This window comes from Homalodisca vitripennis, chromosome X, assembly GCF_021130785.1.
Source record: "Homalodisca vitripennis isolate AUS2020 chromosome X, UT_GWSS_2.1, whole genome shotgun sequence".
NCBI classification, from domain to species: Eukaryota; Metazoa; Arthropoda; class Insecta; order Hemiptera; family Cicadellidae; genus Homalodisca; species Homalodisca vitripennis.
Window position 1 is genome coordinate 29,161,449 of NC_060215.1, and position 19,534 is coordinate 29,180,982.

At 32.9% G+C, this 19,534-nt stretch overlaps 1 protein-coding gene across 11 annotated transcripts in view; it reads right to left on the minus strand.

The window, feature by feature from the left end:
* Positions 1-19,534, minus strand: part of LOC124368861 (ELAV-like protein 3) — a 138,956-nt gene that overhangs the window by 16,597 nt on the left and 102,825 nt on the right. For 9 of the 11 annotated variants that reach the window (XM_046826314.1, XM_046826319.1, XM_046826320.1 and 6 more), the window contains 4 exons: positions 19,021-19,283; positions 4,907-5,010; positions 3,241-3,394; positions 2,950-2,988 (listed from right to left, as the gene is read on the minus strand). In XM_046826314.1, coding sequence (XP_046682270.1) covers positions 2,950-2,988; positions 3,241-3,394; positions 4,907-5,010; positions 19,021-19,283 — 560 coding nt within the window. The remainder of the gene's footprint in view (positions 1-2,949; positions 2,989-3,240; positions 3,395-4,906; positions 5,011-19,020; positions 19,284-19,534) is intronic. The other 2 variants (XM_046826318.1, XM_046826315.1) reach the window with 1 other exon arrangement.

The following is a 19,534-nucleotide window of genomic DNA, read 5'->3' on the forward strand; positions in this document are numbered from 1 at the left end:
AACAGCCCAAAACTTTATAAAGAACTTCATACACTGTGATATTGGACATAATGCAATATTACTATATATTATATTTGTATAGAAAACTTAATTACTGCCATTGATATTTACCAAAGTAAAAATTAATTAGCTAGTTAAAATGAGTCATACAGTTCATATGTTTATAAATATTATTCCAACATTCACTTATTGAAAGAAAAACAACTAAAAATGTTTGTGTTACCTCCCAAGTGATCACTGTGGCTGCTGCTATTCATGCAAACAATAGGTAATAAAATACAGTATTCTTATCTGTAATATCAATCTACTTTTGTAAAGCTGTTAATGATCACAATGCGTCACCATCATATGACAATCGTTATTGATTATTACAATAAGTTATATGGTACCAAGTTATATTCAATGAAAATGAATTCTTTATTGAAGTTTCATCAGCATTTGGTTGGATAGATATATCAAAGATCTTGCACTAATATTACTATGTTGCTGTACTACACCACACCATAGTGTATTTTTTTATGTTTGTATAATTCAGAAGTTTTAACAAGTAGTTGGGTTTGTAAATTTCATTAAAAGTTGTATTCTAGAAATGTATGAGAAATGCACTTAAAGAAAAGAACTGTGGTGAAGCAAGCCTTCTTTAAAAATATTACTAACAGTAATATATGTGAAAGAGAGATCTTTCTCTCCATTTATTTTGCAAATGTTTTAGTAACAATTCATAAAACGGCAATCAAATTGCTGATGTAAGTTTTTCAGTTGACAGGTACTTAAATTGCTAGAATTACACAATGGGCTCCTCCAACATGTTGGACAAACAAAAACGTGCAGCAATGCACAATCCGAATGCAACCATCACCAAAAGCAAGTTAAGCGAGCACAAACACCAACAGGAAGACCATCTTTCACACATGTACAGGGAACATTTATAATATGCTGAGGGTCTAGATCAAGGTTCCATGGGTTAAGCTTATAAGCCTCAGTTATTAAAAGTATCATTATGAGATTGACGGATAAAAACCTATGTCAAATAGACTGGGTTATAGCTCATAGAGCTTTGTAAGCTAAACAAAAGAGATATTATACTACAAACTTTGGTTTCATAAATGTATAGAGGTTTTAAATAAATATTTTATAGTTAAATTTTATTATAATATGTTAAAGCAATAGTGGCAAATACTCTGTCATAATGAAAGAATACCAGTCACATATTTAGTTGGTATTTAATGATCTCAATGTCTTAAGAAAATTAACGATAGTATTTTGTAGCTTAATGTATACGTATTATAAAATATCCTCAAACCAACCAATAAATTATATAAAATCTTTAAGACATGAAATTTTAAACTTTTTAAAGACAGTACTGGTTTCAAGACAGACAAGACAGAATTTACACAGGCCATAAGAAAACAAGACAATAAATATAACAAATACAATTAAGTAAAAACAAACTTAGAAACAATATATCAAACGTAAAAAGCACAAAACACTAAGAGTCTCACTGAACAACATTGTCACAAAAATAACATTATGATGTATGGCGTAATGTACAATGATCCTATATCGGGTTTATTTAATGTTGTTTTACAGTAACAAATCGTCGTTACTATCTACCAAGACAATGAACAACACTTGCCACTCATTATCTGAATCACGGTGGTAGGGAAAGATCAGTGATGTTCCTTGGTGAAATGGAAGATGGTAGTGGTGGTGACATGAGAGCAACCAAGTGTTCACATCAAACTAAACATCCAGAGAGGCATGCAGAGTGTGACACAAACACTGATACTGTGTCAGTCTCTTTGGTGTGGCTCTTACACAGACATTACAGACCACCGTATCAGGCCCCAAATACTGGTCAGCGTTGTTGGAAAACCGTCGGGGGCAATGTGAAATATCCGGAACATTATGGACAAATATCACAAAGAAATGGGGACTATCAATGCTGTCGGTAAATTTCAAAACCGTCTGAAACGTTCTGATTCTGTTCTAAAGTCCGAGCTGAAGTTTAATAATTATTTTCTTGTGTCCAAGTAGCAATTTTTTTATTCCGCTCCAAGAAAGCACAATTTCAAAATGACTTACTTTTCCTAGTCCATAGGCTCTCTGGAGCTATTGGTGCACTGGCAGCTCTAGGATCTGACTGTGCGAACAAATGACTGTGTAATGTGGGTGTGCAATGTGTAAGTTGTTACTACTGTGACAGTGGGCCAACCAAACAGACTGACAGAACAGTTTCATACTAAAACCAGCCTTTTTCAAATTTGCCAAACACACTCAAGAAATAGTGAGATTTTTAAGTGTCTTGTACAGAAAACGTGAAATATGCAGGATTAGCAAAATCTGGTGAATAAGAACTAACACTTAACACCAATTTCTGAACAAACAACACAATAAAAGTAATAAACACATAACTAAAAGAACAAAAATATTTCCTAATTTTTATGGCACAACCTGCATTTTTCAATTTCATTTCAAAGAATAATCACTTACTCAGACTGAATGTGCCCTAAGTATAACATTCCATACATACAAAAAATTTTAATTTTATTTGAAATAAGAAAACAAAAAGATCTGTTCAACTCTAGGAATACAAGCACCTATATTCATGCAACGAAATAGGAAACTATAAAATTAAAAAAAATATAAATAAAAGTACCAACAGAAAGAGGTTAGGATTAAAATAATACAAAGTAAAAGAAATTTTTGCCCATGTTTTTACTAATTTTCTCGGAAATAAACACGCGTAAAACTAACTAATTTGGAATACATGAACTTTCAATTCTCCAACTAATATTTTTCTGGGTCAGTACAAAAGACCAGAAAGTCAGTGCCACGTTATAAAATTAGGAAAAATGTTTGAAAACCCCTACATTCAAACAAATCTTACCACTACTTTAAAACTACAATTTACTGTTTTGCAACATATGTAGTAAAGATCTCACGTACATGGCACATTGTCTCCAGCCCCAGTGACGAATTGGCGAACTGCGAACAAAAGAAAAAGCACAAACAAAATCAAACACCGGGCCAGAATGTTATGGTTCAAAACAATAGTTGAAAATATAATAATAATAATAATAATAAAGATTATGTGCTAACAACAATAGCTCTCCGCTACGTAATTCCCCGTAATAAATAATAATTAAAGGTAGAAATAGATATGGTATAATTTGCTTTAAAAAAGCAAAACTTGATGATCACAAACTACTAAATGCTTGTCACAGAAAGGATTCAAACCTGTAATATTATCACACAGGATCCTTGATGTGATGATGCGACCATAAGGACTGAATAAGTTCTCAAGGTCTTGTTGGGCCATATTTTTAGGCAGTCCACTAACATATAGGTTAGCTCCTTTTATAGCTTCACTACTTGGCCTGGCAAAAGATACCTGAAACAAGAAACATCTGTTTCACACCTAAACTAAAAGCTTGCTGACTCTATCTGCAATTAAATTAATCCATACCAAACCAAAACGCCCATCACAGTCCCGATTTACAGCTCGGCAGATTGGGTATGATCCGTGCAGAGAACCGAACTGGGTAGCAGAAGCGAGAAGTCTGGACTTTAAAAGTGCATACCTATGATATATGTGGCTTACTAGAACTATACAAATAACATGTCTTTAAACACATGTAGATTCCCTTATCCCAACTATATTATTCTGGATCAAATTTATTACATATGTTTAATAAATGGAATTATTCAAACTAATATAATTTGCTTATAATTATACAACAACAAACTTTCAAATATCTGTAAACAATAAACTGAGGTATAAAAATGTAATAATGAATTTAGGTATTTTTATACCCCAGAGAAGATATATTTTTGTATTCCCTTCTATGAAAATATATTTTTTTAACAACCTTAACATACTCACTGTTTTGTTTTTCTTAGTTCTTAAGCTCATGCGGTCGGTGTCATAACCAACATCAATGTTTTCCAGTTCACTCCGCGTCAAAATATTATTTACACAATTCAATTCTTGAAATATTTTAGTCTCACTATGAAGAGATTTTGTTTTCATTCCACAGATGTCAAACTGAAACTGCCAATAATAAGCATTCATCTGTATACTTGAGTAGAAAAGACTTTGTTGTGATTGGTGTAATCAACCAATGGCCAGTTTTGAGCAATACGGCTCTTTTGTCATAGATTGCCAGCTTATCGACAATTTAACGCTGTCTGCTTTGTTGAAATTACTTTATTTCACGATTATGTCCAACGCTTCTCTTATTATCCTTTGATAGTAGTAGGGAATTTTCACAGGCAATTTTGTTTTGTTAAATTCCATTGCATGTTTGCTTTTAAAACTGTGTTCTGTTATGACTTTTTTTCCCAAATCTTAACGTTTTGTGTTTCTAATGTGTTCACTCACTCGTGTAGATATCAAATGTTTATTCTCCCCGATGTAAACTGAGTCTCACCTACATGGAAGTCCATAGACTCCTGGCGTACACAGTGGAATCCTGTCGAGAAGTTGTTAATGTGGACAAGGTATCATACACTCCTTTAGGCAGATGATAAAAAGAAAATACCGGGATTTAAAAACTGGAAGTCTAACAGCAGTTATTAAAATTTGCAGATACATTATAAATCAATAATAAAAATTTTTGTACAGCATTAATACAAGCTCTAACTAATTCAGTATAATCTAGTTAAAATTTAAAAATAGCTTTTATAGATGCAAATATCTATCTACTCCAATTCTACATGAATTATTCATATTATATATAGTTCTAAGTTTTCTATTTTGATAAAGCTGACAAAATAACAATTAAGTATATTTTGATCAATAGTTACGTTTAAGACACACTGACTAAGACTATTTTACAAGCCACATAGACTAGTATGGTTTTAAACTCACTAAAATAGAAGGTATTGTATATGTTCTTTTTACCTTGATAGTCTTGTTTTGGAGCCTGAGCCCATTTAGGGTGTTGATAGCCTTTTCTGCATCCTCGGGCCTGTGATAATTTACAAATCCATAACCCAAACTCTGCCCTGAAACAACATAAAATGTAAAGTAAATCCAATATTATATATATATAATTATCGTTATACATTTGTTTCAAATGGTCCTGAGATGCAGGCATGTACCGACTGGAATGGATGTGTGGTAGCAGCACATTCGATAACAGAGTCACATTTCAAGTTGTAAATAAACTGGTGTCATTCATTATCTGTGATTTAGTGATTTTCTAGGACAGTCCATGGAGTATACTATGGAGCAGTATGGAAATGTGAGTGACATCTTGTTAGCTATACAAAAGAAAAGTTCAAGCATCGACATATTTTGGAATAGTTTCATTGCATTATTTCTAATATTAATTTCTAACGACCTTTTAATGAGTTTTTTTAAACTGGAAGGTGGTTGATTATTTATCTGGTATAGCAAATTTTGGATCACACAAGCAAAGTTATACTCTAAAGTTTATTTTTGTGGAAAATAGCATCGATAAACAGATATATCATCAACACTAAATTTGAGATGTGCTTGTGAAAATTTGATTGCAGAGACGTATAAGAATGTTCTCATAATTACTACACCACTGAGCAAAGACACTTTCTTGCTGCAGATATGGTGCTTGATAGGAAGTTTTATAAAAGACCAGAAAAGAAGTTAGAAATTACAGCTGCTTGAAATTTAATATACTAAGACCTGGGAAAAAAACTTTCCATGCTCCTTATAGCTTCCATTTTAGCTGAGGAAAGAGGTTCTGAAGCCAACCATCCTAATATTTTGGATGATCTATTGAATAGTTGGATACATTGATAAATTTAAAAACTCCAACCAAGAGCTTATTCAGTTAATCACAGCTTTTTCAGATACTATTACTTATTGCATCAAAGTTATCAGAAAGTTCATGCTGCATTAGACCTCTAGTTGTAACACATATATCTTTGAATCAAGTTTGGAACTGCTGAATGAAATGAGCTACATAAGAAAGATCCATTTCACTACTTATAACTGCCTGTGGCAATAGTTAAATTGGAAGTTGTAATGCATAGAATTTTGAGGATCGTATCAAATCTAAAATGATGGAACTGTTCACAAAAGCTTGCAAACAGAAATTGATCAGGCGTTTGTTCTAAAAGTTCTGATCCCTATCATTATTTTGAGTTAATGAAAAAAATTAGAGAATATATCTAAGATTTGACCATAACACGAACATACATTGAGCTTTAACAGAAATATTCTCTTAACATTTATCAGTACATATCTTTATCCATTTGAAAATAAGGAGAAGAGAAAACACTTTTGAAACACATGCTATTATTTTTTAAATTATAAAAATAAAACCCTAAATACTTTTTTTTAATCTTATAAAAATATTATTAAGTATGATGACCACTTAACATGTGTGTAAAATATTAACCAAAAGAACGTAATGTAAAGAAACTTTTGTATTGTGTTCAAACCAGCTTAGAATACACATGAAAAAAATGTTTCAGTTTGAATTATATTGAAAATGAGTTGAATTGCTTATTATTATTGCCAGTTTCCAACTAAGGAGAATGTAATTAAGTAAAAATAACCATTTTCTTCAATGTTCACAAGAAAATTAAATCTATCTTTTAATAAAAACATATTCAATACTTCAATACTTTTTCATAATTTCCGCTAGTAAATATTTTATAAAGGTCTACAATATTTCTGTGATTTAAATTGAAATTTTTTATCAATATATACACACAATTTAAATGAAACCAACATGACAGTACAGAACAACCGTAGGAGTTTTATATATTTATCACTAAATAGACCTGGAAGTTACGGAATACACGCACGGATACTACTGCATTGTGTATCACTAAGCTGTATCACTTGCAGATAATGCTGAGCATTCTGCAGGAATGTCTAGCAGTAAACACAACATATGTTCTATATTAATTGCTGCAGTTTAGTGTCATCATATGGTGTTGTAACCGGTCGTACACACCTCTTTACGCTACGAAATTATGAACAAATGAAATAGTGGGGACCAGCATGAAAGTGTAACTCAATCGGTACTATAAATAATATGAATGATGGCTTGAAGCTATTTTCACTATACAAATGACTAACTGTTATGTTTGGGATTTGGGATTGATGGGAAGACTGATACCGTGCATAGATCCAATGTCAGTGCCATAAACCATGTGCAGTAATGTGTAATAATTAGCCACCTCAGGACTGATGTGTCATTCAATACAATATTGGACAACACATCAGCAGCTCTAGTGCCCAACACATTACATACAACACCTCCAACACATATGCTATCGGTTATTTGATCAAATGTTATTTATTGCAGGAGAACTGTGATCTTTTCGGCAAGCCATAAAGCAGTGATAAATTCACAAGTTAAGTATATCTAATATGAGAATATTTTTTATTGCATTTAAAATTGAAAAAGTTATGGTCCCACCCATAACTTTTGAATTGGTGAAAATTAAGAGCCCATTATGAATTCAAGAATCAAGAACATTTTATCGTCATCCCACACAAAAATGTATTGACAAAGCCATAGTTTAATAAAATATGCCTAAAAATATACATAAGAATATAAACCCATAAATGTAAATAATGGCCTATGAGAATACGACTTATAAACTCTGTGTGTTAAAGAAAATCTAGAATTATTTAATTTGAGAAGTTCAATCAACATTTCATTATATTTTTAAAACCAAGACTTGATCAATCAGAAGTTTGCTAAGCTATAAAAAAACATAATACGTATATATCTGTATTTGGATATCAAATTCTTTAATAATTTACCATTAGTAGTAAGAGATATTTCTTGTAAAAATTTTAAAAAATCTGTGTCTAAATGGTTAAAACAAAAGGCTTTTTATTCTATCAAAGAAATTTATTTCCAATATTTTCATGTAATCTATGCCCTGTTCTCTTTAGCTTCTTATGTATTAGAACAAAATTATAATTATTTCTATTACAATTGAGATTTGGCCATGAAATAAAAATAGACTGAGCTTTTGTACAAATATTTCATTCATGTTTATCACTGTTTTAATTTATTGAAAAACACCAAGATGGAATGTTCTATTCCAGGAATGGGGGAGAGGGTCTTCCCAAACCACCATTTTCATATTAAATAAGTCTGTTCTACAAAGTTTTAAGTAGTAAGTAGGTGACGGAAATAACACTAATTTTAACTTAACTATTATTATTCCAGTCCCTGACTGGTTTGATGTGTTAAGTTTAGACATTTGTAGTAGAAATAGAGGGACAAATTTTCTAAAGAAATTAATAATTTTTAACTATGGAGAAAGTAAACTTTTCAGATACAAGTTGTTGAACAATATTATACGTAGTATAAGTTATGTATTGAATAATTACAGAGGGAATATTAGTATGTGCATTGTTACAGATGGCAAGTCTATTTAGCCTTTGACTGGCATACGTGCTTCCATTATAACACATAAATCTAAAAAAGCTATTCCGGGAAAAAATCTGTTACCCCTTAATTTTTAATAACTTAATATTTCTAATGTTCCCCCATAGTCACAGACTTAATATTTTTAAATTTGGTGAATTTGAGAAAACTCAACTGCATCAAATAATTATTTTGTTTAGCTCTCAGCAGGGCCGTACTCAGCATTGGCGGGCTCTAGAAAAGATATTGGCGGGCCCCGCCACGTCCTGTCACTGTCTGTCCCTTCAAATAGACGTGTGGCGGGGCCTGGCCCTGGTAAACTTGTTTGAAAAAACCGATCCGAGTTCGGGCCTGGCTCTCAGTAGCAAACTTGAAAATCATAAAAACAGAGCACATGTTTAACCCTGATAATATAAACTCTTAAGGGGTTATCCCCACTATAAATAAAAAAACTATTTAACAGATACAACCTGAGGTTATTCTTCAACACTGTAGTAGGATGACTTTTCAAGTCATGTAAGACATGGAAACAGCTAGCCGGGATGATTAAAGAAAATCCATTGACTAAACCATCATTATTAAATATACTAAGTATAATTTGAAGTAAAAATATTCTACGTAAAAAACATCTTACGTAAATTTACTGTAATTTTCAAAACTAAATAAATTACAAAATCAATTACCTTTGGTTTTTTACTTTTTCCTATATTTAACTTTATGATAATACGCTTTATGGTTATTTTGTCATAAACAATATATGAGAACATACCAAGATGGTAAAAAGTTGATTTTTTTCTTGGGTTGTCTATCTAATAATAAGTTTATTTTACCTTAGAAGCTGTTTAAAGATCAAAACAGGATTAACAATTTTAATTCAATTTCACCATTAATTTCATATTACATAGTAGAAGTGGCAAAAGTTAATATGCATACACATTTTCATAAATAGAAGATTTTGGATATTGATTTTGTTTCAGAACATAGTTTAAAGAATGAGGATAAAAACTAGACGTTTCAGATCTACCCATTAGTATAGAAACAGTATATAATACGTTGTCTTGTATGTAAGTAGATAGAATAAGTTTGTACCATATTTATTTTCACATGACATATAAAATATTCTTTTTATTTTGATTTATTTTGTGTTTTCAAGAGGCTATTTTATGTTTATTTATGATTTGCTGTTATTTTAGTTCTGGTTCTAAATTATACCCAATTTTTAATTGGCCCCTTCAATTTGAAACAATCTTAGAACCTGTATATACATGTTTAATACTAATAATATACCAACACAGTACTTTTGAGTAAAATGTGTACTAAAATTTCCTATGAATTCCGAAAGGATTAGAACCCTTTAGATCTAATACAGGCTACACACGGATCCACTTAGAAGCTCTCTCTTTTTCTCAAGGGTTGTTGAAGGGGCTATGTTTTGGGGGCTTCTAGCGTCCAATTGCACCTTTTATTTAAGATAACTCCTTAAACGCAGAAGCTTTCTCAGCCGTGCCTTTTGAATGCCCTCTTGTAACTTTGGATCCAACTTTGCATCCCCTGAATCCAACTAGATTACTATGCTATTGGCCTTGGCTTTGTGCTTATGAACCCAGCCTTGATACTTGGCCACTCTCGCATCACACAAAATTCTCAACACTGGGACTCCACCCATTAACTGAGTGTCACTGCACTCGGGTCGTCACCTCCTTCATAACTATATCGGGCTTGCAGCATCCTCCTTCAGAATTGAGCAACAGCTCCTGTCCAACCACAATAGATGTCACAACCACATCACATGCACAGTCATGATGTTTGATGCGACCACCACGTGTCTGGTGTTATCTCTGTATTACTTGAGCGGTAGTTTCTGATAACTGGCTCTGGTTTGGACATTGTGAATCTCACTTTCCTCTTGTTGAGCGTGTTCTTGTTAGAAAGCACTTTATTTGAATGTGAACATAACCCCAACCTGTTTTTCTAAGTGAAGGAGATTTCAAATCAGGTAGTTGAGGCAGTGGTATTGGGAATATTCCAGAGTTCAAAACCATCTGTTGAACTAGAAATGTTCAAGTGAATAACTTGTTCTGAAGGCACTTTGAAAATAGCCATTCTCCACTGTCACAAGTATTGTCACTGAACTCAAGCTATTTGCTTCTTGACCCAATTGGATACTTCTATAACACTCAAGAGTGATGACTTCTACAAGCTTTGCAATCTACCAAGCGTCTACCTGGCATAATAAACGCCTGCTCCAGTATTGTGCACAGCAATATTGAAAATTCTGTAGTACATCCTTTGCCAACTGCAGCCATTGATGAATCAAAGTACGTACAGAGCAACCGAGCGATCTCAACTTTCCCAATGACAAAACTGTGGTGACAGAGAACAACATTTATAAGTACAACATATGTGCAACATTTTTAAGTACTGTTGGGGTTTAAGAGGAGCATTCACTATCCAATAACAATATGAGTGTCTTCCCCCATATTCTTCTGTCTCAACATTATCTTGATGTTCAGGTAATACTTGGGAACTTGGTCTTCTTGACTTTGCTGGTTGGAACAAGAAATAAACTATTGCACTTACTCTGGTCTCTACTTGATCTAGTGATCCAGAGTTGTCTCTACCTCACTTCAGAAAATAGAAGATTGTCAGCATTAGCCAACGATAGATCCGTTAGTTCTCAATCTGAAATCTAAAAATTTTGGGACACTGCCTTTGTAACAACAATCATAACAAGGCAAAACAAAATCAATGAACAATGTTTGCCATGCATTACGCGACAGTTTAATGATAAACCTGCAGGCTCTTACCCATAACTTCACTAGAGAGACTCCTCACATACTCTCAAAACGCATGTGGCACTCATGATTAACTCCACTATGATGACAAAGTTGCTCACATTGTCCAATGCCTTAGCAAAATTCAACAAAACAGTAAAGCTGACACATTTTAAATTTTGCTTCTGACAAGATAAGGCTTAAGGCTGTGATGTTCTCAGTATAGATATCGTTTAAGCAATGATGCTGAAAGTCGATTATGTCTACATCCCGAAAGTCCTAAGCGAAATTCTTTTGAAGATATCTAATGACCACTTGTGTGTTGTTGATGGGTTGAAATCGGATGACTAGAAGAGTCATTCTTTTCATAAGGGAATATAATCTACTGACAAAGGGATTGCCAATGAAACTACCTCAGTCAAAGGCATTGAATAAAAAGGGCTACAATAGATGTTGATGTCACACCTCCTGCTGAGAGGTAACGCCATCAAGATCTGGAGTAGACGAGCGTGGGATCTTGGTGGCCAATAGCACGTGAAGGACAATGCATGATCTGCCATTACAGTGCACGAAACTTTTCCCTGGTTCTGGTCATGCATCCAGTACCTCCTAGAGGCTGGCCACTTATAAGTTATCACATGAGTGGCTGAAGTTGGAGGCTTGGGAGGCACTAAGGATTTACCTGATACAGAAAATTCTTCAAAGTCCTAATGGAATATCAATTCCTAAGCGCTCTTGGTAATAACCATTGATTTACCTCTTTCACGGTTAATAAATAATACCCCAATTATAACTCGTAACCTGTGACATTTTTCTGCTTAAAAATTGATGGCGTTCTATGGTTCAGTCATAAACTAAAAGAAAAATCAGTTAGGCTTAAAGCAAAAATGAGCCAATTGGACGGAGTAGGCAGAAGAAGAAAGTGACCGACTAAGAAAGGTGATGCAAGAACACAGAAGAAGCCAAAATAAACAGTAAGTAGACATGTATGCAGCTACTAATGTGAGACAGCTGCCAACACTAATATGTGGGAGGCAGGCAGCACATGGTGCGGCCCTTCTTTTGTTACTATGGTTCATCAAGTGTTTTACTTATCTGGGGCTTAAAAACCATTTGATGCTGACAGTAAGTAACAAATTTTATTTTTTAAATTCAATAAATATTGCTACAAATCTGCACAAATTTCTATTCTCTTTTAACGCATATGAAACTTTATTATGTCATTTCCACACCACCAGACAAATTTGTAAACTTAAGGGTCCAACAACATTGTTACAATTCTTAAAGTTTAAAAAATCAGTCTAAATAAGTCTTTCTTTGAATGTGGTTTTTTAATGGATTTATGAATAAGCCAAGTGAAATTTTAAAAATCACTAGACTTTACAAAAAAGAATTGAGACCAAGAACAATACATTTTTGCAAAACTAATGTTTTATGATGTTCTGAATTTTAAAACTAAGAATCATTCGAATGGAAAAGGTGTCCGATGATACTCATAAATTAGACTTATCCTAAAATTGGGTTATGTATATTGTCTTCATCAAGATTGTGTTAAGTTTTTCCCATATTAAAATTTTATCTTTTATTACCTTTAAAAACAATTACGAGATAGTTGCAGTTTCTTTATGGGTGGCGAAAAAAGGTGAACATTTTTTTGAAACAATATTAGAGGAGGGTTTTGCAATAGGTTTATTTTCTTTAATTATTGTACTTTCATGAAACGCATTTAGCTCTGGTGTTACTCCCGTTTTGATATTTTCTAAGAGAAATACTCATATATTAGAAAACAAACACAGCAACTTTAATCTTGAAGTGGTCTTACGTTCTGAATCAGTTCGTCTGAACAAATCTTTCAAATCTGAGTTTAAAGGAATTGGACAAATCATTAAAGAATTCAGTTTATGTTACTTTGTTATTGGAGGAAGAGAAGTTAACAAATAAAATAATTCATTGCTTTAGGTCAGTGATGATTATAAATTCGAATATAGCATGTCAAAATCTGTGTTAAAAATTCAACTTTACTGAGTATTTTCTTCAAATAATTAATTTGGATAATATAATTTTTTCTCCCATGTTTTGGGGAGAGGAAAGTTGTAACATCTTATTTCTCTGCAATCAGTACATGAGAAAAAATGATTTTAGATTTTCAAGGCAAATACAAAGTTCAGTTGAATATATTTATTTTTGTTAGTAAATTAAGATCTTTTTTAAAGAATGTATGTGGTTCAACTTCAACATTAAATGTCTTGAAAGTTTTTAAGTGACCATGTTTTATTCAAAATCTTACAATAAACGGACATTTTTTATTAGGATTTGAGCGATTGATTGAGGTGGTGTCAGAACAGTTTTAGAAAAAAATTGATTATATATTATTTTCAACTCAAATATGGGAATTTATTTATAATTAATTGTTACGAAAATACATTTTTCTGAACTGAAATAGTCCAAATACTGTATTAGTGATAAAAAATGCTCTCAAAAAGTTCTCTGGCATTTCAAAATTTCTATAAAATATAACAGAATCAACAATCAACATATCTAAATAATATATGGTGCGTACATTGGTCAAGTGAGTAATTTATTCAAAATTATCGTAACGGACTTTGTGAGTGATTGTAATTTCTACACTGAGGCAGACTATATTGTCTCACAGACTGCCTTGGAAATACTATAGGATTTCTAATGAAATAGAAGGTTTACCATGTTGGAACCTTCTAGTTTCCGGGCCTAGTCCAGTAAGTAGGAATGGAGGGCCAGTATTTCATTCAGGGTCCATCACTGTGGTCAGGTCAACTTCAAAAAAACATCTAAAATAGTATTGCCTAAACACACTGCTAAACGGCGGAGATTGCAAGCGAAGCCGTGCGTAACAGCTAGTATTATACAAAGCTAATATCTGTTACCTGAACTCGCCAACATTTTGTCAGACAAACATGCCAAACCAAAACCTTAATGTTGATTTGTTCAGCTATTACGCATTTAAAACGTTTAATACGTACGTACCAGCCAATTCAAATGTGAACTTGACCATCAACATATTTTCACATTTAATAACGTTGCAACAGTTGTATCCACCCTATATTTACACAGTGGACAAGTATTCAAATGAATAAACCTGTGTAGGGGTACAAGTCAATTAAGGGATATTAAACCCTGAAGTATGCGCTCAGTACATAGTCCAAGAGACTACAAGCAATTGGCATTGACAGTTATTGATCACCAGCTGTGCTAGTTTGGATAGGGGCTGAATGGAGGGGTAGTAAAAGGGTTCAAAATACAAAATAATACATTTTCCACGGGTCATTTTTTTAGCTTGACACATTTAAAATGAACAGTGAAATGCAAATATAAAAGTTATATCAGTTAAAGCATATGAGATAAAGCATATGAGTCTGACAGATTTTGAAATTCTTTAATTCCAGCCTCTTTTGGGTACAAACACACAGGATGCGGGGAATTTCTATTGCAAGTTTGAATTGAAAATGGCACTGAGCAGGGTTGGAACTATGCGTGTTTAGGTAATTCCTACCGTAGGTATTTTAAGCCATGTAGAGAGTAGTAGAATGAGGTGTATGGGGGAAAACAGCAATATGGTGAATTCCATAATTTATTCCCAGTTTTGAACGAAAGAAAGAAAACATATTTTTCAGTACAACTCATAACTTTGACTACAATTTTAATAAACTTAAAGAACTAAAATCTAGAAGAACACAAGAGATAGATACAGGAAGAAATCTTGAGAGCACTTGGTTAATAGAACATTTGCCATCCATGGTAAAACACATGCAGACGTTTTGGTAAAATCAGTTCCAAACCATGACGCGCCGCGCTGTACCATTTTTTGTGTGTTCATTCCTAAACCCAGCCTTGTGTGTGATTTTGATGTCATAAGATGCGCCACGCTGCATCCTGTGTGTTTTTACCCTTAGACAGACAAAACTGGCAGCAGAAATTAGCTTGCCAGTAAACAGATTCCTGAAAGAGTCTAAGTCACAAAAAAGAGATTATTAGTGAATATTTGTCTCTACTACATTTATTAGTGACGGCCCCCCTTCACACACAAACTTTCGGACTAAATAACCACACTGTGTCACACGGAAGATCAACGTACATTTTAAACTCAACGGGAACGGGAAGAAGATGAAAAGGGAACTCAGCTGAATTTCAGTTCACAAAGTATAGCAGTTAAGTATTAGAATCACTTCATATTATGGAAGGGATGTTGCACAATAAATATGCAGTCACATAAAGGTGTTGGTCAAAATATATCAACTAAAAATGTCTGTAACAATTTAAAGTTAAAGAAACATAAAAGGTTTACTAAAACGCTTTTTCTTAGTTAAAGATTTGTTGTGTACTTTACATTTAACTGTTACGTACTTCTTTGTCCTGTTATTAAATGCAATTTTTGACAAAAATAATTATGGATTAAACAAGGGAACTTTACATTTTTAATTTAAAGAGTAGTTTTTAAAAGTGTTTAGACAGAATTACACGTGAAGTTATGAATTTATTACGTAAAACTAAATACATTACATTGTAATACACTTGTGAAAATATCTTGGAACCGCTAACAAAACTAAATAGGCCATATTATTGATTATCGTATCATATTAGTGCTGTTTGCTACTGTATTTATTATGTAAGTATTGCTGTCTTGCATTTGTCATATGTTATTGCGTTTTAATATGTATTGCATTCTTCTTTGTTATTTTTTTCACTAATGTATGCATTGCTGTTGATTTCACTTAATGTAATGTACTGTTATATTTTATTTGTCATGCATGTTATCAGTAATGTAAAAGTATATGGTTTTGTTGTTAAAAAATCAAAAAAGGACAAAAATAGAGGTGCAAGTAATGAAATAAGTGTTTGTTATAGGTAAGTTTACAAAATTGTACTATTAATCATCTATTGTTATCACATTATTTATATATGCCTCTTACATTGTTCTCTCCAGTTAAACTATTAGAAGATGGAAGTTGGAGGCCGAACAAACTAGTGTGTAAATAAGTGTTGATTATTCAAAAACGATTGTAAAAGTATCTTTACAGTTCTATTTTCATTATGTAGGGACTAAATTGTGTGACATTAAATTCAAATGGAAAATGTAACAAATCTATAGGAAACACAAAATTCAGGTTGTCTATATCTGAGAGTGGCAATAGAAACTTAAAAGAAAAAAAATCATATAAAGGACATGTGTGTCACGAAAACAAATCATATAAGAAAACTGTGTTGAAGTGAAATTATGGTGATGATGTCCTCACATGAACTATATTAGGGTGGATTTCTTTGTGCTTGGAATTGAGAGGGATTTAAGTTACTTTTGTAAATCAATTAAATTTTAAAACAACTGCGATGATACCCATGTGTCTAGGCGGATTTTTTCCACATGGTAATTCATTGCCCGTCTGGTCTAACAATCATTTCCAGACTAGAAAAATCCTAACATTCTTATATGCTTTTAAGTTGTCACATGCCACGTGTCCTAATTATGGCTGTTACAAATATTACTGTATAGTGTAGCAAAGTGTTATGTAGGTAGCTTTATACTGTGTGCAAAACGTACAAAACATTACTATTCACCTCATCAAAGTAATGTTTAAATTAAGTATTAGTAATTAATGATGTAAACAAGTTAAATATTCGTGGGTTAAATTATAGCTAACCTGAGTGTGGCTAGTATCCATAGTAATACAAAACAGTAGTGCTTGCTTCCTATTTTAAATTCTGTGAGAAAGAAATACTTCATATATTAATATAAAATTGTATTCCTAAATGCCAAACTGTCATTAAGTTTTTTCGTTTCACGTGCACGGGAAATGCTCACCAGCATTTTCTCACAGAACTGAAATACTATTCCTTGTAACGTTATGAATAACCTTGCTCTAGCCATACACAAAATCAGCTGTACATTATTTTTTATGTTTCTCTTTTCTTACAGACGATACAATGACACCTGTATACAATTTATAAAAACTTATTTTATAAAATTAAATTTAGCAATAATCTCTCGTCATACTACTCATGCAGCACCCCCCCTCACAACGAAGCCCCCTCAAGGGACTCCCCCCCCCCACAAATCCACGAAAAAGCATATTTATTTTCAAAACATATGTGGATAGACAAGCATGTACTACTCAATGACGTTGTATAGAAATAGCTTTACTTTGTACTACTCACTTTGAGGAAACTCCAAATCATTTATGGATCTAGTTTTCAATACAAAATAATTCTTATTATTTTCTTAAGCCACTACATTTTTGGAGCTATAAAAGATTTGGAAAGTAATTGTACATGATCCTGTCTGTAACCGTTGCACTTCGCATCAGTGCCATCGACCTTGTACTGTGATAAGATCCTCCCACAGGCCAGTGGCCCATGAGGATAGATAAAATAAAGCTTAAAAGAGGATCGGTCTATCCTTTTTAAAAAAAATAATCATGACTGTTTCGTTACACCTAGGCATTTGTTTGATTTGGATACGAATCATGCATTTCTAATGTTTTACAACAAATAAATCCAATATAAATTCATTAAAATTTTATGACACAAAACAGTGAAAATGAACTTTTTTGGTTAACAAATTAAATTAGATGGTAACAAATTAAACATTACTATATTTTTTACGCTTTTTTATGTTACAGAACATATTTTGCTAAAATCTGGCATAAAAAACCTCAAGACAGTCACCATTTTTAAGGCAATTAATAGAACTCCAATCTAGATCCTTATAAGAGAACTGAACATGCATATGACAACTTTGTAACTTGATAGTTTTTGGGTTACACATTTTAAAAACCGACAGATACTAAATAAATCTAATTGGGAAATAATACCAGAGAAATTTTTTTGTTTTTAAGAAATTAATCATGTTTTGAAATTTTGCAAAAATTATTCAGAGAAACCAGACAGAAATAGCTTATCTACTTTATCCCCCTCAAATCAACTTGTAGTTTTGGTCTTCCTCAACATAAATTGTGGACAAGGCACTACATCACAATTTACATAATTAGTTTATTGTATGATTGGAGCAACAAATGTGAACATAAAATTTTCATTTCATTGAAAAGCATATAAAAATATCTTTTCAACTTTATAAATATTATTTTATTGGATAAAGACTACAGCGTCTGCTAGCAGAGTATACACTACAAGCTTTAGTCTTCAAAATAATTCTTTCACACAACTTTCAGACTACCTCTGAAGAAATAAATAACCAAAGATATTACAGTTTTCATTTCCATTTACTTTTTTAAATATTGTATCTTTAGCTGTATTTACAAATATATTAAAACCAATAGATTTCACTGTCTGTTTACACCAAATATAATGAGAAAGTGTTGCTTGACAGTGGGATAATTTAATATCTTTTAATCCTGAATCGAAAGCTCCTGCAGACTTTCAGCCACCTTGGAGCACTTTTGTGAGAGAACGTATCTTCCCATACATCCACATGTCACATGTGAGTGAATTAGCTCACCAGTCACTCAGTTAAAATGGGTTCATTGACTTTCTTAAGTTGATAACATCTCTTTATCTCTAAAGTACAGGCAATTTTAGTTCAACATTGGTACGTTTTATCGGATGCAGGTTAGAGACTTGGAACTTCGTGGTTGAGAAAGTGCAGTTGAGACGCGGCGGCCTGGCTTATTTGTTCAATGCTCTTATGCTATAATACTTACTTTATTTTAAAAACTTTAGCTGTGACAATAGGGGTATAGCAGGGGCATAAACACAGAAAGTCGGAGGGAAAAGATATATTTGGAGGGCACAGGAGGGGAATAAACACGGAAAGTAGAGGAGTAGAATTCATGGAGAAGACATAGTCTAGGATCTACATTAGTCGAGAAACATACCTGTAACTTTATCTCTAATAAGTTTGCAACTCTCCACGTCCCCGATTGATGAAAATAGTGATCGAATTTCTTCCTGGGTCATTGTCTGCGGAAGATAATTGACGATAAGGTTGGTCTTGCTCTCCTCTTGGTTTCCACCAGGGTTCGTCTGCGACGATGAGTTGTGTGAGTTTGAAGACGAGGACGAGTTGGTATGTATGGACCCATTTTGCTGCGGAATCGAATCCATGCCATTTTGCATCATTGTTACGAGGGGTTTGAGACTGAAATCAGAAAACAATTGTTAAGATTCAGAGATACACTTGGAAGTATACACTACATCAGGCAGACATTTTATACAGATATGGCGGAAGAGAAGGGAACACTCATCAACACCTCCATGTACACTGCCTGAAAAATTATAGATGATATTGAAAAATGGAACATTATAAAATCTACAAGTTCTTAAAATAAGCTTAACTATAAAATATGCACTTGACGTGTTCGGTCTAAAGTGTGCCACCGTCGAAACACT